General features: G+C 34.0%; 1 protein-coding gene across 1 annotated transcript in view; it reads left to right on the top strand.

Moving 5' to 3' along the window:
• The window catches only part of LOC140152806 (ryanodine receptor 2-like), a 231,522-nt gene that overhangs the window by 7,981 nt on the left and 197,751 nt on the right, over positions 1-25,790 (top strand). Inside the window, 1 exon segment of the mRNA XM_072175306.1 lies at positions 11,703-11,828. Within this exon segment, the coding sequence (XP_072031407.1) occupies positions 11,703-11,828 (126 nt within the window).

Below are 25,790 nucleotides of genomic sequence, written 5' to 3'. Positions count from 1 at the left end.
GGTTGACATATTACTTAACCCCAAAAATTTGAATGAAAATTGACTACTCGCGACTTGAATAAAACAACGAAAAGGCAGAAATATGTGTAGTGTGTTTCAATAAAGGCAAATATGATTAGTAAAAAGTAGCCTGATTAAACAGAAAAAATCATCAATAAACTCACTGAAACATATTCACATACAAATTTCAAACATACAAATATCAAAATAAGTCATTCTACAAGCGTATGTTTATATTGAGCATATAATGTCTTCGTGATCCTCAGTTTGAAGAACAACAAGGTTTGTAGTAGATTTTTTCTCTGTGATGGAGTTATGTCAATACCTAATATACTATGCTCTGCTTTGGGATAATAACTTTTCTTGGATCAAGTAAGCAACCCTGCCTTGATGTTTTTTGGTAAAACAACAATTACTTCATCTCCATGTACAAAAGTGTAGTTGTAATTTTCAGCAACATTGGTTCTTCGACTTTCTGGAGCCCCCCCCCCCCCCACATTGCACCTTAATAATTAATCCTTTCTTGATACCTAATTACCCTTCTAATTAATAAAAATGTAATTTTGAACATGTTAAAGATTAACAATGTACATTGTAATATAAATGCAAAACACTTGGATATGAAATAGGGAGGTAACCATTTTACGTACATGTAAGTTCTGTAAAATAATGCTTTCATCGGAAGCCGTAAATCAGGAATCTGAGCTTGTTAATTACTTAATCCTTCTAATTGAATTGAAGTTTTACAAAAATTAAAGTTTTATAAGACTACTTATGACATAATAATTCTTTAATCAAATAACATTTCCTCTAGACATGTTTTTAGTTTGTAGAATCAAATAAAGTTCAACCAAACTTGGGATGCCGCTTTTCCCATACAGTTTCTATGGTACCGTGTCCCAATATCTGTGTCCCAATATCCGCCCACCTGCATGCTCGTTAGCATAATTAATCATAAAGTTAATTAGAATTGGTGGAGAAGGCTGGCTTTGGTTTCAAATGAAAGAAGAAAGAATAGGCTTTAAAATGATATCAAAATAAAAGCTGTAGGTGTTCATCTTCATATCTAAACAACTAAAGTCATTTCATATTTTAAGAAAAATGTCACACCACCCACTTATTAGTACTCCCACCTTGTAACGCAGGGCCCTATAGAATTAGTAAATGGGGTGATTGACTGATTGTTACTACAGGAGATACAATGTAAACAATGATTAGTAAACAGAAATTGATGTGCAAATATTATGATATTATATACAATTAGTATTTGGACTAAGCTGTTCATTCATTAACAGATTTTTAATTGTCATCAATAAAATATTTAAAAATAAGTGGTAATATATTCCAGGTTTTGCAAAGATTTCAGCAATATATTCCAGAATCAGCACAGCTATAAGCAATATATGGTTCATCAAGTATTTCGTCAGCCTACTACGCTAATTGCCTTAGTCATTTTTTTTGTAATTTTGAGAACAAAGTACAAAATAATTTTTCACCAATCTTTGCACATTTTGTGGGCAAAAAGTCTGATTTTATGGAAATGTCACAATATTGCTTTAATTTGTATACAAAGCTCCAATTAAATGAAAATCTATTGTAGTAATAGGGTAATATAATTACTATTGATCCAAATATTAGGCAGCATTGATATTATACCACAAAATCAATAAACTTCTTTGTGTGATCAATATGTTTGTTTTGTAAACTCAAATCATGTCATGTTTTATCCCAGTAACCTGTTTTGTCTGTTTTTTCCATTGCTTTTGAATGTATTTATTTGTTTTAAGTTCCAGACATTATGGTAAAAAATACAAAACAAGTAAACTTGACAGTTACATTATACAATATAAACCCTAGTACTCCACTACATGTATGTAGAAATGTGAAGCCTTTATATATTTGTGCAGTGATTTATATTATTAAAAACATGCACCAGTTGAATGTCTGCAGTACTTTATACATGTAGTATGCAGAATGTGGTACAAGTTTACAACAAAATGCAACTAGTAGTAGTACACTGAAAAAACCCAACACAAAACAACAAAATAAGACATACATACATGTACACTGAATATCATTTTATGAGGTATTTTTGCTTATCTCGAATTGAGAAAAATTCTGAACTCGTCACATTACATGTATATTAGATGCAATGCAAGTTGTGTTTTCCAAGCCAAATCGATTTACATTGTAGCTTCATATATTTTATTCTAGTATGAATGCTCTGTGCTGCAGATTTTATGATTAATAATTGAACACTGTTGGTGTTGGGTAATACAATCAATTTAAAGACGTTGGATGGGAAAAGAAAGTCACAGATCAGTACACTGTGCAGTTCTGAAGAAAAGAAATGATTGTTTTACTTCATGGTATCAATAATTATGTAGATTTATAGACTCTGTATTGGTTACAATTCTCAGCAACAAAAAAGAAGAAATAGATAAAATGTGTATATTGACCTATTCCTATTCTAAATTGGGGTGAAAACAAATGACAGCAATGTGCTATCTACTGAAGATAGCAAATTTGCTTACAAATGACAGCAAAACAGTGAGTGTATTTATCTAGGTTATGTAGATATTTGTACGTACATTTGGAGGCTGAAGGTCCAAACATTACGATTGATTTATTTATTTTGACAAATGTAGTGATTGATAATCTGAAAACAAAACAACATAAAAAGATGTACATGAAATTTGTGTAACGTTACAAAGTAGATTTGGTTATATTCAGGTGTTATATTCCTGCCACATGCTAATTTTGTAATATTTTGTTTCCCTGAAATATCTTTATGATATAAATCCAATAGACTTTAATTCTTATTCCAATAGACCTGTGCAAGTGATAATTTTTGCATCTATTTATATTTTTGGTGTCCCAGCAATATTACAAATAAATACATCAATTTGTTTTTAACATTCAATTTCTAATTCTCAAAGCTTTACATCAAAATAATATTTTCATTTAAAATTTGTATCATGGATAAAGGGACGAATATACAGTACATTTGATAATAATGTTGTGACAAATTCTGTATTCTAGAGTATGCCTCCCCTCTAATAGAACATAGTAGTGAGTGCCATTAAAGTCAAATGCAATCAAGTAAATATGTGGTTCATTAAGGTCCACATTACATGCATGTGATGACTGGTGTTATTCCGCACGTGTTACTTATAATACATTCCCATTTCACATGGGCAGACTCATTCCCATTTCACATGGGCAGACTAAGTACTTTATTTTTCATGGTATTTGTATTTTTGAGTAATAAATGATGAAAAATCTGGTAATTTAAATAACTTCTGAAAATTGTTATTGTTGTCCCAGTCCCATTTTAGACCTTTAGAATAAAAATATAAATAAACATGTGCATTTGCAGCAACTTGGTTTTGCAAAAACTCAAACCTGTTGCAGTGAACAAATATTAAATTGCAAAATTGAATAGTAATTTGATAACAGTATTCTATACCATGCCACAATAATGAGTAACAATATTTGAGTGACTGCACATTACAAACATCTACTTAGGTATGGTATTTGATTTTGATGATACATAGGCCTATGGCTTGAAAACAAATATTTTTCATCAATATTTTTTTAAATGTCTTAATATATTTTAAAATTCTTTGCCATGAGACAATCATTAAAATGTATTGATATATTGTGACAACGAATTTTGAAATATTAGAATATCTTGTTACAGCAATCTCTATGCCTTTTACTCTCTATCCATTTTACTCTCTAACACTGGTTGTGATTGATCAGAATGAGCTATTTAAGGTTTTGATACAGGGACATAAATTGGATGATCAAGTAAATTGACATTATCTCAAATTGTAGTCGTGACCAAAAGAAAAGGTTAAAATCACATTGCACACAAATTGTTGTATAACTCCAATCTTGATGGACAGCCTAAAGTATTCATGAGCAAGATGAGTGCATGAAAAAATTAAAATTGTGTGAACAACAACTCATTTTGATTAATTAGTTCCATCTGTAGATTATTTGTTCGAATAATGAATGCAATATTTTGGGAATACAAAAAGTGTTGTTCTTATAGGGTAAATGAGAACAGGTAAATGGCTAGACTTCTCCGTAGTCCACTTGCCCATTTTGCATACTCTGGCCATTACATTTAAGCATAAAACTCTGATTTATATTGATGTGTGTGCAACTGATAGATTTTCACATCTGTATCTGATCTTTTCAGTCACCGCACTCCCTCTGTTGGTTAGCTTCCCAAGTGGACTACTGACTTTGCCTTGCGGTTAAGATTTTAACACGGGACTCTATGGAGAGTTAGGCCAATTTCTGGCCTAACTAAAATTGGCCATGATGTAATGCATCTTTAAATGGATCTGCCTTGTGATTGGTCGCCCATATCGCTATTGTTTAAATCTTCCGGGCCAGCGCCATTACCATTAACTACACCGTACACAGCTATCTGTGGTATTTGCGGGGCTTTTGTGTTGACGCGAAAGTTAATTTCTCATCAAACATCTAGCGCGTCTTGTACTATACCATGCTTGTACTTGTGGTTAATGGACTGATAAACAAGTATGCTTGACTGTGTGTTTTTAGAGAGCAAAGTCCCGGAGTAAAGTTCTGCTTAAAATTCAAAGTCCATAGTCGTATTTTCGGGGTTCACTATCAATAAACTGGTAGATTCCAAAATCAGAATTGTTCAGTATTAAAGTGAGCCATTATAATTATGCAAGATAATGTTGCATTCAGTTACTTTTATTGTCACTAATTATCTGATATTTTTAACTCTTTATGACCATTTTACTATTGAATACTTTAATTTTAATAAACATCAGTATAATTTTGAATTCAATGGGTTCATCATAATAACATATTTTTAATAAAATTCGACTATGGCATAGTCTAGTAAATGGCAAGTTAAATATGATCGAGTTAATTGAAGGTGAGTTAAAATAGTGAGTTACCCCCTGCATAGATTACAGAAAGTCCTCGAGGCAAGTTATAGGAAGTCCCCGAGGCGAGTTATATAGGTAATTGATGAGTGTAAACAGGAACCTTGTGTACTTGAAAAGTATAGTGGCAATGATATGGTAACACAATGATAAGCAGCTGCCTATGAACTAAGACATGTTGCTTATTGAAAAAACAGGTGAAAAGCTAATTATCTCAAGTGCAAGTTGAAACACCTCACATATAGATGTACTGTGATAGCTAAGGCTTACACTGACTATGCTGCGTGTACCATATCACAGATGCTCTTGAGGGATAAATATATAATTTTATGCTGTAAAATATGAAGTGGTTGCGTATATTTGATTGGTGGTGGGCATGTGGATAACTATTCAAGGATGCTGCTGAGATGTCCAAAAAAAATTGATAATAGGACAGTGACACGATCTAATGAAAAGCATAGCACCAGCATACAAAATTAATTATGCAGACCTTACATTATGCTCAGGTTTCCATGCTATGATGTTTACCAGCAGAAAATTATGTCGTCCGACAGGGCATCTAAGACACAGTTTTTCACCAGTCTCAGAAAGGCAGGATGGCCTTCAAATTTACTTGAAGAAATCATAAAATCACAAAACAAAAATCTGATAAAGAGTATCAAAATACAAATTTCTTCTGTGAAAGTCTCGGAAACATATAAAGGATAGGAATTCAGCTTTTTTCGGGTCAACTTTGATACCAACAAGTATAGGATATCACCACTGTAAAGGGTCTCCACTGTAAAAAGTGCAGTGTATGAATGTGTAAAAATAAATACAGACTGCAATTTTGAGGTGTTCCTAGTCCACCCAGTTGGCAGTTCATGAGTTGTGAAGAAAAAGGCATGAAAATGCCGAATGGGCTATTCCAATTGAAATATGTACACAACTATGGTATGACCTTAATCTTCCACACAGGGAGTGTGAATTTCAAATGGGGTTACCTGAATGGGTGAATCCATTTGAAATCTACATCCTCCGTATGGAAGATTAAAGAGGAAGCCCCACCAGAGCAGTTCTTCTGGGGTGAACCAAACCTGCCTGGTTATCAAATTAATCAGTGGCAAGGTTATCTCTGAATTTGACAGGTGCTAATTGATATTTTAATGTTATTGCATCAATTAGCACCTGTCTAATTCAGAGATAACCTTGTCTCTGAGTAATTTGATAACCAGGCAGGTTTGGTTCACCCCAGCAGAACTGCTCTGGCGGGGCTTCCTCTTTAAGGTCATGTCTTCCATTGGGGGGGGGGGTATGGATTTTAACTGGAATAGTCCAAAATAAATTTTTGGCCTGGTAAATATGAAATATGATTTTCATATGGCAAGACAGTTCTTGTTTCACCTAGAAAGAAGCCAATGAGGGCACGCTAAAGTGATGACACCTACATTCAACAAAGAAGTTTGCACAATTAAAAGCCTTTTGCTTACTAGATAAATGGTTGCATCACACTGTTTGAGAGCTTAACCTGCAATTTATATAGTATTTTTGTTGTGAATTGGAACTTGAACTTCAAGTGGGAAAGCTTGTTTTAAGTAGGTCAGCCATCAAATGCTCTTTTAATTAAAGGAGATGGTGTTTGCTCATATTCTGAGAAAAGTAGTTGCAGTGTATATAGCTGACCAACAACAAATTCTGTGCACAAAACTCATATCATGTACCAGTACGGTGGTACCAGTCTTGCAAAATCACAGTTGAAATAGTTCCATTCACCCAAGTAAAGGGGTAGCAATGAATGTAGGGAACACAAAACTAATATTATACTAAGCATCATGTTCAGAAGCCAAAGTTAGTGTGTGAATGTGAAACATTGATGGTCTTTGCTATGAGGTACCCCATTAGGAACATGATGAACAATGTTGATTTAGTGTGAACGTACTTGATGGATAGTTGACGTCAATGAAAGCAATTCTATCCGGTCTTGAAGATCCCATACCCTGTAAAACGGTTTATTTTTACAGGCCATTTCTTTCGAGAATAATATTATAAGTCCAAGAAGGGCTTGGAAATGAAGGTGCATGAAAGTAAAGCCTGTGTTTTCTGACACAAAATAATCATAATAAATGAAGTTCATTAACTAAATCTGCTGTAAAATTTGACAAATTTAATTACTTGAAAATTTACAGTACTTTAAAATATAACCATCCTGTAAATTGCCAGGGCATTCTCCTTTTAATACACTTGCAGCAATTGTAATTAATGTTGTATTGTGAAGCATTCAGAATTTTATTAATTTGTCAAAACTAATTTGGTTAGTCAAAATAAAGTAATCATTTGAATAGAACAAACAAAGTTATTTGAATTGTGTCAAAATTCTAATTAATGTGGCCTGAAGTTACAGGGACATGAAATGGTTAAAAGCAGACATCTTGGCCACCTTTGACCCAAATCATGCTACATGCAAGGAGTCCCTACAAGAAAGAAAACTAGAAACTGGCATACCTTTGGCCCAAACCACTGTGGGCCCGAACTATTTACTTGGGTGAGGGATATTTTGTTGCCCATCTCAGTAGGAACATAACGAAAGTGGAGATGCCGCCACAAGCTGACACATTAAACATCAAAAGTGAAAAACACACGCATACACATAAAAACCCTTACAAATGAAATATGTGAAAAATACCAAACTATCAATGCAATGTAGCCATAAGGCCAACTATTGATTTCACTATGTTGACACAGAACACATTCGTAGGGTGTTTGCATGTTTTTGATACCACACAGCGTTGATATTGATGCACTGATTGTCGCATTTGATCTTCAAGTGCTCAACACTTGTTTTGCTGACAGTGTTTTTTCCCATATCAGGATGAACTGTTCATGAGTGAATACACAGTAAATTTATTATCAAATATTCATGCTATATATGCTACTCTAGATACCTGTTTGTAAATACATGCTTGTATAAATGCAGTGAAAGTGTGCCAAGATTAGATAAGGCCAAAAAAAAAGGTTTGTCTCAAAGCTCACAAGAAATTTAAAAACAAATGCTAAATGCGATTTTTTTTTTTTTTATTCCGACTTTTTCATGGTATTTTGAGAAAAAGTCTGATTTTCGCCGATTTTTTAAAACAAAATTTTGAAATAAAAAAAAATTCCGCATTTCTTTTTTGTCAAATTGTGCGATTTTACAAACGCGCGCGCAAGCTTTGAGACAAACCTTCTTTTTTTTTTTGGCCTAAGCAGTAAGCACTAACATTTGCACTTTTTACAGATACGTGCTCATATGACTCTCGGAATACACATAACAGTAAAATGCTACTTCAATGCAGCACACTGATTTGTCACATTCAGTCAAAGTCATGCTGAAATATTGATTAATTTCAACCAGATATCTTAAATGTCAACTGCTTATATCCTAAATTAACCATATATGGCATGAAAATTACAAACAAATGGATTTGTGTGAGCGAATCTACTATTGTTTCAAGTACTAGTATGTTACATTTTCAAAACATTTCATAAAAATGCAAATTATATAGAGCAATGGAAATAATCAAATTGTTGAAATAATTTTAACAGATTTTAGACTCTATTAAATAAAAATACCAAAAAGCAGTGCTTGAAATCAGCCCTCACTACGTACCTGCTGATATTGTCACCAAACATACCAAAGTGCTGACTTCAGCATCAAGCCATGGCATGACTTACCTGTTATTGATACAAAGTGTCAGAAAGATGGACCAATGTAACATTAAAATTGCATTATTTGAGTTTGGGCCCAGGAAATTGGTGAGGGCTGGTAGAATTCAAAACCCAAGGGCCCAAATGACCCTTGGAAGATTTTGGCTGATAACATTTGGCAGTGCTTAGAATATCCAAGCACTGCTTGGAATATCCAAGCACTGCTAAAAGATTAAAATCCTAACTGTAAATAATACATAACAGTGTGTTTTCAACTTGTTTGGATTTCAAGAATATTGTAAAATCAAAAGGATAAATGTCATTTTCAAAATTGATTGAAGACTCTCTCTGTTCAAATACATTAACAGTAACCATGGCAACTTGCCGGATAATGTGCAGTATCTCTTGCAGATATGCCTGTACATTTTATACATGTTTGTTTTGATCTAGGGGCCAATATTTTATGCATAACAGTGATACTTTAATTCGTTTACACCATCATGAGAACTTCATAAAATTTCAAATCTTTATCTGACAATTTGTACACAAATCTGTATCAGTGTTCGATCTGACAACGCAGAGTAACAGCTCTAATGCAGAGTCAGTAAGAAGATAATTGTGATGTATGTATTTAGTATGCTTCTGATCTCAGCCAGATTTTGCCATGATAGAGATAGTGCAATTCTGTGAGTAAATGTCATCAAACAGCTGTATAGATTGAAGTCTAGTGCAGGTATCAGTGGTAATTTTAGTCATGTTGATATTTTCACAATTCAGTAATTAAACAATTTCATTAGCTTAATGCTTAGGCTTGGTAATATTGTCTGGTGATTTACTCTTTACTTCTACAGAATTGATATTATTACAATTTGATATTGGATTTGTTTAATTAATAAAAGGAGTAAAAAATTACTTTGCTCTAAGATTCCTATCTCATACTAGGGTGATGCATTAAAAATCTTTTAAAGTGCTTTGTGTGTATTTCATGCGATAACGTGCTCTGCGTGTATTTCATTTGGTATCGCATTTAAAATATACCTGCACATGTATGGTTAGTCTATAGCACTGTATAAAATGAAGCTCATTTCTTCAATTATGTGTTTGTCCATCCCAGTCTGTCATTATTATGTTCAAAACTAATTGTTCCTGTATGTCCAGTCAGCTGGCCCAGGACTGTAAAAGATGCACATTTGGCTAAAAAATAGTTTGTTTCCAACAGGCTCCATGCTTTCATATTTGTAGTAATTTTAATAGCAGTTAAAGACAGAATTATATTTTCAAGCCAAAATGAATGCCAAACTTTTACACTTGATTTTTTTCTCCTACTATTTCGTTGGCAAGCAATCAATAAATATTATGTATATATTATATATTTTTGAATTTGCAGGAGAGCATTAAATAGCTCTTCTGGAGCCTTCAAGGAGAGCTGTTTAGAGCATTTAAAATAGAACGTAAGGAGAGAATGGTCAACTAAGGAGAGTTAAAATCACTATCCTATATCAGATTTAAGGAAAGCAGTAGAGAGCAATTATTGCTCTCGCTCTCCTCAAAAGGCAGTCCCTGAACGAATGCCATGGCCTCTGTGAATTTTGAGGATGTTACCATAAATCCTGACTCTGAAAACATTTTGCTTTTCATATCGCCTATGGGAAACAAACTTTATTTTTATGGTTATGATCATTGGACAGCATCACTTCTCGGTTGTGCGTATGGTTAAAGGCATATTACAGTGAATAGTGTCTTGCTGATATCTCAATGAGCTCATAGAAATGACTACATGTATAATTGGTCTAGCATGTTCTGTTTTACATGGCATTTCTCATGCTATGTCTTGGAACGTTGTCTAATGCACTAGCCATTTAGCCATTGACGTGATTGAGAAAAAGGGCAGGCAGATGTTGTTTGACACAGTAGGCCTTGTTGTGTTGCTGTTTGATATCATAGGGAGCTCTTTGCATCTAGAGATACTAGATGTCTGTGTCATCTCAGACACAACTGAGAAGATAGGACCTACCAATAAAATATAAATGGAGATTGTGCCCTAATTTGGAATTTTTTGTTTTCCCCACTTTGTTGAAACTATGTTAAATCTGTTAGTTACGATTTAAGCATCCACTTTTTCCCATGGAGTAATTTAGCATTTTAGAAATGTGGCTTGGTGATTCAATGCATATATATGCACGCACACATACCCAGGAAACATGACATACCCATACACCCACCCACACACCCCAACATAAACCCACAAGAAACCTGACAATTGTAAAAGAAAAAATGTCCCAAAACAAAACAATTAATGCTATCTTCAGTAGATAGCACTGTAAATAAAGATTTATATTAAGGAGTTTCATGTATAATCTTTAAAACCAAACTCTTTTGAAGACATTCATTTGCTTAATTTGTATTAATGCTATCTTCAGTAGATAGCATTGTTAAATTAACTTTATAAAGAGTGTGAAGGACCATCCATATTTTCCTAACCATGTTGCTTGTCGTGTTAAACTCTAGTCATTGGATCTTCTAAATAAAAGCACTATAAGACTGGGCAGCTAGGGAACATGGGTAAAGTGTGCTTGGGCTTTGCTTGTTGACATCCTCAGATTGGAATTATCTTACGTAGATGCCCTCAGGTGAACCCACAGTAAATCCATGCATTATATTGACCTGGTAATAAGAGCCAACCCTCCTACATGTAGATGTGCATGTTCTTCTAGTGAATTTTATGGTGTTATTTAAGGCAACAATGAGTTGGAGAGATACTTCTTATATATTAATATGTATACATATCGTTGTGATTAATTTCTTGGTGTAATATTAAAGACTTCTTCCTGATTATCATCCCCGTCTCCATTTTGTGTCATCATTTTTTTGTATCAGGAGAAATGTCGTTTTTCTTGGATTATTGAATTAGTTTTGGTTTCAATGTACACATACAGTGAATATGAAACTTACAAACTCCAAAATGTAAACTTTAAAGTGCAGACAAGTTTAAACTTTAAGGTGGTGAAATTTTATAATGCCATGTTGCAATAAATTTGAAAATCAATGTCTTTGTCAAAATCAGCTATTTTCTTTCATTTTAATTTCCATTTTTCTGTACAGGGTGACCAAATCTCGCTAGTATGTTCAGCACAAACCAAGAGCAAAGAGGGCCCCACCAAGCATATGCTGCTGGCTGCCGAGGGATTTGGAAGCAGACTGTGCTTCTTGGAAGTCTCTAAGTCACAGGTAAGACACATTTATTATTGATGGATGGGTGATGACCATGTGTGAATAGATTTATAGTGCTTTGATTAGATATACATAAATCATAATGGTATTGGGACATGTTCTAATACAATACTTATAAAGGTCATTTATAAAGTATTGGAAGAGCTTATTTCCAAACCATGTTAAGTCCACAAACATATGTTTCTGATTTACCTGTGTGATATTGCTATGGGTTGTGATGCTTTTGGTATTATAATTTCAGTTGGATGCACCATTACAAAGCAAACAGTGGATGGACGCACAGTAACAATACTGTGTGAGGCCTTTGATTCCCAAATGAGAACAATTCTCGCTATTACGCAATAAAAGGCGCCGCCAGCGGATTTTGCGATGTAATCGTGATGTATCATGGGAAAAGTGTCGACATCAAGTCCACATCAATCTGAATATTACCATGCTATTACATAGGAAACACGTGACAATATTTTTTTAGTTTGTCAAAATAAAAAAAATATTGTCACGTGTTCCTATGTAATAGCATGGTAATATTCGTATTGCGCGGACTTGGATGTCGACCTTTTCCCATGATACATCACATTACATCGCAAACCGCTGGCGGCGCCCTTATTGCGAATAGCGAGAATATAGAATTGTCTGCATATAGTTAACCAGCATTGTTGTGGTAAATAATGGCTTGTTGATGGTACAACTCATTATTACTAATGTCAAACTTGTCAAAGTAATTGTGATTGTATCACACAAGTAAATGAGAAACTTGTGGTTGTGGACTTAACAGGTTTGGAAATAAGCTCTTCATTTCTACATGGTACAAAGCAACAAAAATCAGAAATAACAAGAAGAAATGTATAAATACAAAGCAACAAAAAGCAACTACAGTTAAACTACAAGAACTTGTGTTGTTTGAAAACGGGTGTAGTTTTAGAGGCTTTAGCAAACCAGAAAAGAAGTGGCAGATTAGCTGAAGGAAAGAAAATTGTTCCTTATTATTGGAGCTGCAAGGTAGCATGTGTTATTTGTCATTGATTTTTCTTCAGCAGGGCCTTTATATTATATTTTATATTTTATACAACTCTGTACATTTTGATGGAACCTAAAACATCTTTGTCAGGGGTGTAATGATATTGAACCAAACTTGCTATCAGTTGCAGATTTGAGTCAGAAAACATGTGTTCAATGCACTACCACCTGTAAAGAATTACACTCGACACATTCTGCAATATTGGTATCTCACTGGATGTTGCGACAATATTCATTAATCAATCACACTGAATTTTCAAGATGAGAACAAAGACCCAAGTCTAAGAATGATTCTAATCATAGTGTGTCTTCAGATTATCAATTGCCCAGAACATTTAAGTTAAATTAACACTTTTAAATTAACACTTAAAAGTGTACATTTCAACATCTCCTTGAAATGAAACAAATCAAGAAAAGAACACAAAGAAACATAAGAAGATGTTTGCTTCATTGTCATTCCTCAATGTTATTGCTTTTTCGCAAATGTCACAAGAGAAGAAATCCATGTGACAGCATTGATGAATTAGACTACACGTGTGGTAAAGAATGACTGCTTTATTAAGATTTATTCCTCCCTTCTCAGATAGCCTGCACAGAATGAGAATGGATATCTTCCTGTGGATGCTTCCAAAAAGAAGAAAAAATAATACACTTTGACGATTTATTGCTGGGATATTGGATATTTCAAGAAGTCATTTTATAATTAAAACACTGTGATTTATTTCTTCCTTCTTTCATTGTTACTTCCTCATTCATCAATGTTTATTACTACAACAAAGTCAATCAATGTTGCCTCAAAAATGTATTTTTTGGGTTGAAACGAAGTCAGTTAAGAAGTAAAGGCAAAAGACACAAACATATTCAACTTAAAACAGGGGTGTGAGAGACCAGATTTTAATCTGTTTCCAGATTTTAATCTGTTTCCAGATTTCTTTTTTCAACTTCCAGATTTTTTTTCTACCCTTGTTGTGTACAAAAGTATGTATGGTTCAAATAATTTCAGATTTGTTTTAGCTGTTTCAGACTCTCTGTTTGCCAAAAACAAATATTTTTTTAAAGACACACTCTCAGGCCTGTTAAAATCCAGTTTAGACAGGAGTTTAGGAATTAAGAAGTACATGTAAAGGCAAAAGACACGTAAACATACTCAACTTAAAAAGCCAGTTTAGACAGGAGTTCAGGAAGTACTTGTGATGTAATATCAATGACTGATTTGCCAAAAGAATACAATTATCTTATCTTAAAGAATCCTTTAAATAAAAAGTCTATACGACTCTATCTATGTCTATGTGACAAGGTGAATACCTTGGACATTTCCTGAAATTAGACATAGGCTATAGTGTAGGTTTGCACATGTACACAGTACAGTAACTAACATTTCACAAATATTTTACTCAATATATGAGACTTGTGATTTGCAAAAGCTGAAATTGCCAAAAAAAAAGCTGAAACTGAGTGCCAGGGCGGGTCCGCCCACCACCGCCAAGCATAGCCACAACCCTGTATATTACAGTACATTTGGCTCAATTTATAACATCCCTCCCTAAAATTAGTGCCCCTACATAGTTTTTCAAGTGGTATATATTTCTATCAAATGTATAAATAAAAAAGTGACTGACTGAACCAAACATAGAAATACAACAAATTATGATGCATGTTGGCTGTTTAGGAAAGTCAGTATAAATCAGAGGCATGACAAAGGGAATCACAAGGGGCAAAGCATCCCTTTGGAAAATATTTTAAGCTCAAATTGGGTAAAAATTTCTGATAAATCAGCTATGCTTGGGACAGGTCCTGTTTACCATCTAACTGGATCTGTGAACACAGTAAAATGTCTCCCTGCCCAGTCTTTTGCCCCTTTGTAACATTCTTTAAGAGCCTGAGAGAGACTCATCATGAAATTTATATGTTATCAAACTGTCTGCATAATGATGATAGATGCATTACAATATGTGATGTTTGTGTGCCAATTAATAATCAGAAAGAGGCTACATAGAGATTGAAATGTGAGCAGTGATAACACATTACAACATCAGTTTGGGTTGGTTCCAACATACATGTATTGCAAAGATTTGAAAGGTCTAAGATGCATTACTAGTGGGTGGACCAGTTTTCAAACTGCAAGAATTTCCATTTGAACTAAACTAAATACATGTAGGGCCTTTTTATTGTGGCAATCACACAAAAAACATGTATATCCAGGGAACTTCGGCCCTGAGTTTTAGTAGTTCTTGGACTATATAGCATGTTTAAAAAGGCCCTATGGTAGGGCTAATTTGGTTTGTGGTCACATATTCAATACCACCCTGTGTTGGGATTCTATTTAGAAATAGTATAATGTACAAAATATGACAATAGACTAATCTTAGCAAAAGAAACATATTTGGAAAACCCTGCGATGTCATCAACAAAGGAAAGAAAACATTTATCTCCTAGATCAAAAGTTGACATTTTTAAAGTTGCCATCTTCCCTAGCATCATATACTACACAGAAATCTACTTCATTACATCTAAAAACAACAAAACAAAATGATGGATTCACAAAAAGAATCCATAGTATTTCCCTGCATCTCTTGTTGAAAATGTTGTTTGATGAGGACAAGGTCATTTCTGAGCTACTTGCATCTATGGTTACCATGACAACTAACCGCTAACCTCCTCATGCTCATCTGTATGTGTCATGAGTTATGTTTCTTATTTTACATGATTAAGGGTATTTACATTGGAATGTTAATTGCTATAATTATAATTATAGCAAAATGCTGGTACTAGAAATAATAACTTTCAAAATGATTAAAGACAAAAGAAGACATCATATGTTCCTCAGGTTATGCTGCTTACTGATGAGATAATGTGATCAGTAAAATCATGGGGTCCAGCTTTAAGAAGAGTTGTTGGTCATATGTTGGGTGTTATTGATCCCGCAAAATACACTTTATGTTGAAAGTTTGTATGTACAGTGGCGTAGCATTAGTCATCCTATTGGGGAAGCACTGTGCCTGATTGGAAGGCACAAGCTGTTTTTCGGCAATTTTATATGGGATTTTCTAAATTTGTAAATAGATTGGGGGGTATGTGCACCAGTCCCTATGATGATACGTCATTGTGTGTGTGTGTGGGGGGGGTAGGGGTGTATGTCGTGCGTACGTGTTTGCGGGCAAACGAGGACACACACAAGATTTTTCACCCTAAACTGCGGACTTACTTCCAACCGCGGACAGTCCGCAATCTCAAACTGCTGCAAAAGACCTCAAATGCATGCTTAATGCTTTATAACGCTATTTGCCTGAAACCGAGGACCACACATGTAAAAACTACCGTCCACAGGTGATGGCTAAAATTCCGTTTCGTAATATACACACAAAAAATCCGCCATTTTAGTCCACGGTTAGGCGACACACGTCCTCGGTTAGATAGCAAAACACAATGTCCTCGGTTGGCGACAAACACACACTGGGGGGGGGGTGTGTTTGTGTCATATTTTCTGTTCAAAAACATACATGTATTTCAGAGTGCAAGTCCGCATATTTCAACAGGCAGAAGTGTCTAGTTAAACATGGCATTCAGAAATCTTACTGAGAATTCCTATCTAATGCTGCCTAAATTAATTGATCAAATATCTTATGTGGTTACCATGGCAAAAGCTAATGAAACCGTCTATGTGAGTGACTATATTTGTATTATAGAAGACACTGGTATTTCTAAATAGATAATTAGTTTAGAGAATGATGATATGTCTGGATGAGGTGCACATGGAGCTGCACTAATAATACATCTCACATAGGCAATATGTAAATGTTTTGTATTTCTGTATTTGTTTTTGGCTAAATTGAAAGCTTTGCATTTTGGTTATAGTTATAGATTCTAAAGATTCAGTTTTTAGCAATGTACATGTATAAACAAGCTGTTAATCTTGTTACAGTGTTTTAAGTGTTCTAAATTTAACCAATTCGATATTTTCAATGAATAGCGTAAGAAAAGCTTTACTAAGTATATTCATTAAAAATAATATACTATTTTGTGAAAATGTTTCAAATATTATAAGAAGATCAGAAGATGCTTAACTTTTGAAAGGTTTTCTTTGTAGGAAGTAAAAGTAATAAGAACTTTTTTGTGTTTTTAATTTTGAAGGAAATAAAGTATGAATACTAAATTCATAGAAAAGTTACTTTGAGTTACGTTATAATATGACAAGTTCTTTAAAACTGAAAAGAAAATCTTAACTTGACAATGTTGATGAAAAGGGATTATATTTACTTGGAAGAAAAAATTCAAAATATATCAGTATCTAACAATAAAGTCTCAGGTAATCTCTTTAGAGTTGTGCTATGATACACAATAAGTCCTTTATCTTTTGAAGTTATCTACTGAAGATAGCACATGTTCCTTTATCTTTTGAAGTTATCTACTGAAGATAGCACATGTTCCTTTATCTTTTGAAGTTGTCTACTGAAGATAGCACATGTTCCTTTATCTTTTGAAGTTATCTACTGAAGATAGCACATGTTCCTTTATCCTTTGAAGTTATCTACTGAAGATAGCACATGTTTCTTTATCTTTTGAAGTTATCTACTGAAGATAGCACATGTTCCTTTATCTTTTGAAGTTATCTACTGAAGATAGCACATGTTCCTTTATCCTTTGAAGTTATCTACTGAAGATAGCACATGTTTCTTTATCTTTTGAAGTTATCTACTGAAGATAGCACATGTTCCTTTATCTTTTGAAGTTATCTACTGAAGATAGCACATGTTCCTTTATCTTTTGAAGTTATCTACTGAAGATAGCACATGTTCCTTTATCCTTTGAAGTTATCTACTGAAGATAGCACATGTTTCTTTATCTTTTGAAGTTATCTACTGAAGATAGCACATGTTCCTTTATCTTTTGAAGTTATCTACTGAAGATAGCACATGTTCCTTTATCCTTTGAAGTTATCTACTGAAGATAGCACATGTTCCTTTATCTTTTGAAGTTATCTACTGAAGATAGCACATGTTTCTTTATCTTTTGAAGTTATCTACTGAAGATAGCACATGTTTCTTTATCTTTTGAAGTTATCTACTGAAGATAGCACATGTTCCTTTATCTTTTGAAGTTATCTACTGAAGATAGCACATGTTCCTTTATCCTTTGAAGTTATCTACTGAAGATAGCACATGTTCCTTTATCTTTTGAAGTTATCTACTGAAGATAGCACATGTTTCTTTATCTTTTGAAGTTATCTACTGAAGATAGCACATGTTCCTTTATCTTTTGAAGTTATCTACTGAAGATAGCACATGTTCCTTTATCTTTTGAAGTTATCTACTGAAGATAACACATGTTCCTTTATCTTTTGAAGTTATCTACTGAAGATAACACATGTTCCTTTATCTTTTGAAGTTATCTACTGAAGATAGCACATGTTCCTTTATCCTTTGAAGTTATCTACTGAAGATAGCACATGTTTCTTTATCTTTTGAAGTTATCTACTGAAGATAGCACATGTTCCTTTATCTTTTGAAGTTATCTACTGAAGATAGCACATGTTCCTTTATCCTTTGAAGTTATCTACTGAAGATAGCACATGTTCCTTTATCTTTTGAAGTTATCTACTGAAGATAGCACATGTTCCTTTATCATTTGAAGTTATCTACTGAAGATAGCAAATGTTCCTTTATCCTTTGAAGTTATCTACTGAAGATAGCACATGTTTCTTTATCTTTTGAAGTTATCTACTGAAGATAACACATGTTCCTTTATCTTTTGAAGTTATCTACTGAAGATAGCACATGTTCCTTTATCCTTTGAAGTTATCTACTGAAGATAGCACATGTTTCTTTATCTTTTGAAGTTATCTACTGAAGATAGCACATGTTCCTTTATCTTTTGAAGTTATCTACTGAAGATAGCACATGTTCCTTTATCCTTTGAAGTTATCTACTGAAGATAGCACATGTTCCTTTATCTTTTGAAGTTATCTCTGAAGATAGAAGTTCCTTTATCCTTTAGTTATCTACTGAAGACATGTTCCTTTATCCTTTGAAGTTATCTACTGAAGATAGCACATGTTCCTTTATCCTTTGAAGTTATCTTTGAAGTTTCTTTATCTACTGAAGATAGCACATGTTCCTTTATCTTTTGAAGTTATCTACTGAAGATAGCACATGTTCCTTTATCTTTTGAAGTTATCTACTGAAGATAGCACATGTTTCTTTATCTTTTGAAGTTATCTACTGAAGATAGCACATGTTCCTTTATCTTTTGAAGTTATCTACTGAAGATAGCACATGTTCCTTTATCTTTTGAAGTTATCTACTGAAGATAGCACATGTTCCTTTATCTTTTGAAGTTATCTACTGAAGATAGCACATGTTTCTTTATCTTTTGAAGTTATCTACTGAAGATAGCACATGTTCCTTTATCCTTTGAAGTTATCTACTGAAGATAGCACATGTTCCTTTATCTTTTGAAGTTATCTACTGAAGATAGCACATGTTCCTTTATCTTTTGAAGTTATCTACTGAAGATAGCACATGTTCCTTTATCTTTGAAGTTATCTACTGAAGATAGCACATGTTCCTTTATCTTTTGAAGTTATCTACTGAAGATAGCACATGTTCCTTTATCTTTTGAAGTTATCTACTGAAGATAGCACATGTTCCTTTATCTTTTGAAGTTATCTACTGAAGATAGCACATGTTTCTTTATCTTTTGAAGTTATCTACTGAAGATAGCACATGTTTCTTTATCTTTTATCTTTTGAAGTTATCTACTGAAGATAGCACATGTTCCCTCAATGGAAAACAAAATTCAGAAAAAATGACACACAATCTTAAATATTTATTTACTACATGGTCAAAGACTGTAGTTGTATTAGTGATAGGAGCTCTAAATTTGATCAACTTTCATGCAGGTAGTTTATTTATTTAACTTGGTAAGTCCAAGTTACGGTGCAATCAGTGATTCCTGTGAGAGCATACAAATATCTGTAGGGATATATAAGCTTATATATAAATTTATACATATTATCTTATTAAAGTTTGCAGGAGCTTTGAGACAAATAATTCAATTAATGTGGCATAATGGCTTTACCTGTTGTTGATTTGATGTCATATAAGTGTCACAACATGTAGACCAGTGTAACATTAAAATCAGCAAACATGTATCATTTTTAAAATTTTAAAATTGAGTTTGGGCTTGTAAAAAATGATGAAGGCTCATAGATTTTTAGACTTAATACTAGTATCCCAAATGATGTGCAAAAATATTGGTTTATTTCTAACACTGCACTGCCTGTAATTGCTTGCCCGGGATGTGCAACCTAAATAAAGTTTCTTACTTAACTGCTGCTGGTTATGTACTTCATCCCCCTCTGTGAGACCTCATCCTTGATCTTTCTCAGGTCTTGACAAACATGCATGCAAGAGCTGCATATTTTTTTACGTAAGGGTTCAAAGAGAGTGCTCTGTCTCTGTCAGGGATATTACATCAATTTCATCTTCTAATGCATTGCTTGTTGGTCGGACGGTCCCAGCTGCTAATGTTGTCAAATTACACACACAGGCAGACTGGGATGTGCATGTGTGTATACATGCATCATCTTACTGGTCTTATGTTATATCTAGCTTACATGTTATATAGGTGTTGAATTCATGTCTACTTGAATATCAGCCATAAACAGGGGCGTATCCAGGATTTGAATTAAGGGGCATCAAGTGTATATTCTCTTCCGCTTCTGCCTTCCTTTCTTCCTGTTTTTTTTCCTTGTTTTGTTGCTGTCTTTTTCCCTCTTTTAGGGAATCTATGCACTACATTTTGCTTCTATGTGGATCCGCTCTTGATAGCAGTATCATTTACAATGGTGCAGTTCATTAACCTTGCTCAATATCTGACCTCAAGTTGTAGATTATGAGACTTAGTACTCCACATATTCAAAGTCATTCTATGACGTTGATATAAAACTGGAGCGATTGGGCCCATATTTATTAGTTGAGTTATGAGGTTTAATAAATGTCTCATCCAATATTTTAAAACTCATAGGAAGACCAATAAATATTGGGCGTAAAGCATCCAATTTGATTATTATTATGTTTTAGGTCTAATATTTTCACACACTTGGATTTGTCAAAACATAATGATGCCAATAATTGGGTTAAAGAACTGTGCCTTGGTATATGAGAATGTTTTGGTTTTCTCATAGTTTTTATTGGGTTATAAAATTGTCGTCATGATGAAAGTAAATTTTTGTTGAATTTTCAGCGCCTGAATGAAATGCTTCAAAACATTTTTGCATGTTTATGAAGTTTGCTAGTTTTAGGTTTTCCAGCAAAGACATACACCTAAGGCATATATTGTGAAGTGATGTGTTTTTGTGTGTGGAATCTTATAAGTATGCCCAAGAAGTGGTAATGCCACTTTAAAAGTAGTTCTTGGCAATAAAATCAGAATGCTGATTGCTTGAATTGTATGTATGTAGGGAATGGCTTTGTTTTGTCTCTCATAGCCATTCATCTTATCAGGAACAAATCACATACATACAATGTACCATATTTGTCTTAATTAGCACCTCATCCTAATAAGCACCCCATACATGACTGACAAAAAAAGTTGAAATGTCTAATAAAAGTACCGCTTTCACCTTGTGACTTTATACTGTATTTTGAATGTTTCTGTGTGTAAATTCTCCATTTTGTCTTTCATTTTATTGGTTTAAGCACCCCTACAAAAATGACTTAAGGTGCTAATTAGGTTAAATATGGGATGGGTTATAATATATATAGATTTGTTTCATTGAAACTGCAGAATTGCTTTCAGACATTAGTTTTTGATGTTAAAAGTTAATTACACCTGTCCCTCCATTGTACAAGGCACTCTATCATGGCATTTATCTTGCTATTGACAGAAATAGCAATTATGTGATAAAACACGATGAATATGGTAAAAGTGCCTTTACCATGCTGAAGAGTATAATCAGCCTTATTGCCACCTTGAGACAAGAGCTATGGCAAACCACTGCCAGTTCAATATCATTTAGCCAGCACTTCTTGTCCGAGTGCTGCATGCCTCTGGTTCTTCACACCTCAACTCCACCATCATGCAGTATGCACCTCAAAGGTGCCAAGGAAACCAGCTAGTTCTAGAATGTCAAACATATTCGACAATGTTAAATTATATATGCGATAAAATGCCAGAATTTGCACTTTTACACCAACTTATATTCTGCATGAAAAATATTAGACACAGATGTAGTAGGGTCCTGACTGGGGATCCTGATTAGTGATGTCAACACCCCTAGCCAGCAACTTGGCAGGGGAAGGCACTGAGTGGCTGAAATTTGTCAAAAACAAGCAAATTTTCCCCTTTATATTTTGGTGTAAACCCAGGAGGGGGATTGAACCCTTCCCCAAGCCATCCCCAGGGCACACCAGTGTAACTAGTAAGACGAATGGGACCTGTGTTTTCTTAGTTACCAGACCATCTACACGGACTATGATCGCTCAAGAAGGAAAAACTGCGCAACTAACCACACCGCCCAATCTGGGGTGGGATGATTTTAGGAATTATTTGGGTTTCCTTCTAGTGTATGCAACGAAACTGCAGTTTTTCACACATTAAAGACAACATTTATTTTGTTCTGGTGTGAAGATTTAGAGCTAAAAATATTTTTTGATAGTTGCTTTATAGAAATGTTCAATAGCATTAACTAGTAATTTGCAAGAACAAAACGAAAAAGAAAAACTGACCAACCCACCCAATAATTAATTAGGCTATTTTGATTTAAGTTTAGGCCTTGGCTGATTAAATCAGATCATGACGTATTAGCACATCATTAGCTCTCATTGCCTAATGAAGCAAAGTCGTTTACCTGCTAATCACAGTGTTTATCAACAATTGAAAAAATACTGCAATAGCAATTTGATCTTTATATATCTTAGAGATATTGTAATATAAATTAAATTCTGTGACTCCTCATTGGGTAATTTAGGCATAGCACAATAACTATGATTCCACCAGACTATAAATATATAAATCGTAGGGCAAATTCAATGAAAAAGGGCTAAAATTAAGCAAGCTCCAAATGGTTTGAAATCATAGTCATTGTCAAGTCACAGTACGCCAGTTCTAAGTGGCCCAAACTCAGGGTTTAGCAACTATGTTTTTGTCACCCATTCTTATCTTCTAAACACAATGATTGTGAAAGGATTGTGACAGCTATTTTTGATGGGTTCATCTTTATAGTTCTTTTCTATGTAGAGATATTGCAGTATAAATTGCATGACACCAGACCTCATCAGGTAATGGAGACAAGATAAACACTATGAGATGACATGGTACTATATTCCACCAGGCTGTTGCTATAGATCATTGCAAGAAAATACAGGCTGAGCATTGGGAACTGTTATGATGATAGATCATTTCAAGAAACATACAGCCTGAGCATTGGGATGGTTATAACAATAGAATGTTTCAAGATACACTGTTCAGTTTCATTTTATAGGTTTTTATCTGAAAAGGGAAAGACAAACACACTATTTGTTTTCCAGAAAACATAAATATGACAGATTTCACTTCCAAGTACATGTAATTGAGCAAATTATAATATTTTGCAAAAACCTTTGATTGATGAGAGCGTATTTTAAGCGTCCATCACATATTTACTGTGTTGAAACACACTTGTCTCTGATTAGCTTCTGAGGCGATCTGCTGAGTGGAAATTTATGAATAAACTTTGCGCTGTACGCATTGTTAGCTCCGACTTTGCAACATCACGTTCGAAATTTTGGTTGTCCGTTCGCCCGGGACAACTAAAAAAGTTGCCAGACAACCAAAAATACTGATTCGGTTGTCCGTCGGACAACCATAAATCTGTAGCCAAAAGGGGCCTTTGTACGTACGGACAATCAAAAACCAAAACGGACAACCAGAAATTGTAACCTGGTTGTCCATGGGACAACCATTTATTTTTCCTTAATTCGAACACTGTAACCAACCATAATGATGCATTCAGCTATTCAGGTACCCCTAACATGTGATGCCATCTCAAAATACCCCTTTCTTGAAAAAGATGCTAATGCAACCTTATTATGCGAATGACACCCTTTACGACACTTTTTGATGTGGGTGTCTAGCAAGTCACTTTATAGTAACTCCCTGAGGATTTTTGCTGTGTTTTTCCCTGTCCAATTTATAAGTGCACTAAAATTGAATGTTCAATTTAGGTTTAAGTTTTAAAAAATCCAGGAATGAACGTATATTAGGAAAGGGGCGCTAATAAGTTCAAATAATGAAATCACAAAAATCTGTTTGAGATACTTAAATGTTCCATTTCCTAAGGTTATTGCTTGCCTCGCTTGAGAAACGTTCTTCCAAGTATAAAGAGATTCAAAGAAAGAGAGGAAAAGGAGAAAAGCTAACAAAAATTTTATAATGGTTAGCACAACCCTAATTGGATTTTATTGGTTGAGGTACTTGAGTGAAGTCTCAGTTGCATCTCTTTCCAGTCTCATCTATCTTCCCCTCCTGTATCGTATGACATGATATTCCAACTCTAAGTCCCTAGATAAATATGGGGTAGAGCTCAAGATGAGAACTCATTAAATACTGACTTCCTCGAAATATGGTTATCACTCGGGTACTTGTGTTCTTTGCAGGATTTAACAATACTATCGATCATCAATACAGTGATTATCATCATCAGATTATATCCGCAGGCCCAAAGTCATGTTTTTATTTCTTTTTTGCTAGTCACTAGTCATTCACACATATAACAGGCGAGTTCTCAATAGGAAAAGTTAAAGGAAAGTTGGTCTTACCTATAGTCAACAGCATCAATCCATCTTGAAAAGTGTAGGGTAAGACAGTTGACCTGATTTGCCAGAAATTGGCTGAAAAGAAAAAAAAAATGAGTCATTTTGTCCCTCCCCCAAAAAGAGGAGACATAACCCCCTGTACCCCCAGGATTGACATCTAATTTTTAGAATGAAGAAAAAATTCTAAAATTTTAGTGTCTTTAGAACACAAATATGCAATTTTCATAGATTTGGATATTTAAGGTAAGTTGATGGGGAAAAAAATGGCATGCAAAATCAAATTTGGTGCTTTTCTTAAAAACTGCTTATTTTTGGAGAAATCTGCTGTGCTTTTTGGATTCCTTGGCCTTGCATCATATCCTTTCTGAAAATCTATACTTGTATGTACTTATCATTATTACAATACAAAACATTGTCTAAAGTTTCACAGTTTCAATGATCCTGCATTGGCCGAGTCGGAGACGGCACCCGCTGTGGCATGGATGAAGGTGCCGTTTTTGGAAGAATTGTGTGATTGGCACTTTAAAGTAGTGAACATATTTTATTATGTATATTTTATTAACAAATATTTTAACAAGTTTCACACTTTGCCAATGCTTGCTTGGCTGTTTAAAAGTTAATGATATTATGTTAAATTATTAAACACCCATTCTTTAGTAACACATTCCAAATTAATATTTTAGGACTTAAAATATCAAAGGTAATGTCAAATAAACATAATCACATTTTGAAAAAAAAAACCCATTTTTACTGTAAATAGGTACACTGTTATGATCAGTCAGCAGCTTACATTTACAGGTAATGGTTCATAGTGCTCCAAAGCTTACTACATCAGCTCTGATATGATTGCCATGGCAACAGTGGAAATGATTTTTAAATTAAATACCGCACAAAACGGGGGAATATACTTACGAGTATATATTTGATATTTATGATTTAAAGTCATTTATTATGACTTATGCAAAGAGAAAGATGAATGGGCGATATAAGTGTGGATTGTTTTGCCATGTTTTGATATTTTCTAAAAATTTTCTATTAACAAATTTGATATTTACAAAGGAGTTTTGTGCATAATATAAAAATGTTGTGAACAATCTAATGTTCAGCATGTATGTTAAATGCAACATGGATCTGACAAAATGTGTAA

This window comes from Amphiura filiformis, chromosome 5 (assembly GCF_039555335.1).
Source record: "Amphiura filiformis chromosome 5, Afil_fr2py, whole genome shotgun sequence".
NCBI lineage: Eukaryota > Metazoa > Echinodermata > Ophiuroidea > Amphilepidida > Amphiuridae > Amphiura > Amphiura filiformis.
This window is presented reverse-complemented; position numbering and strand designations above follow the sequence as displayed.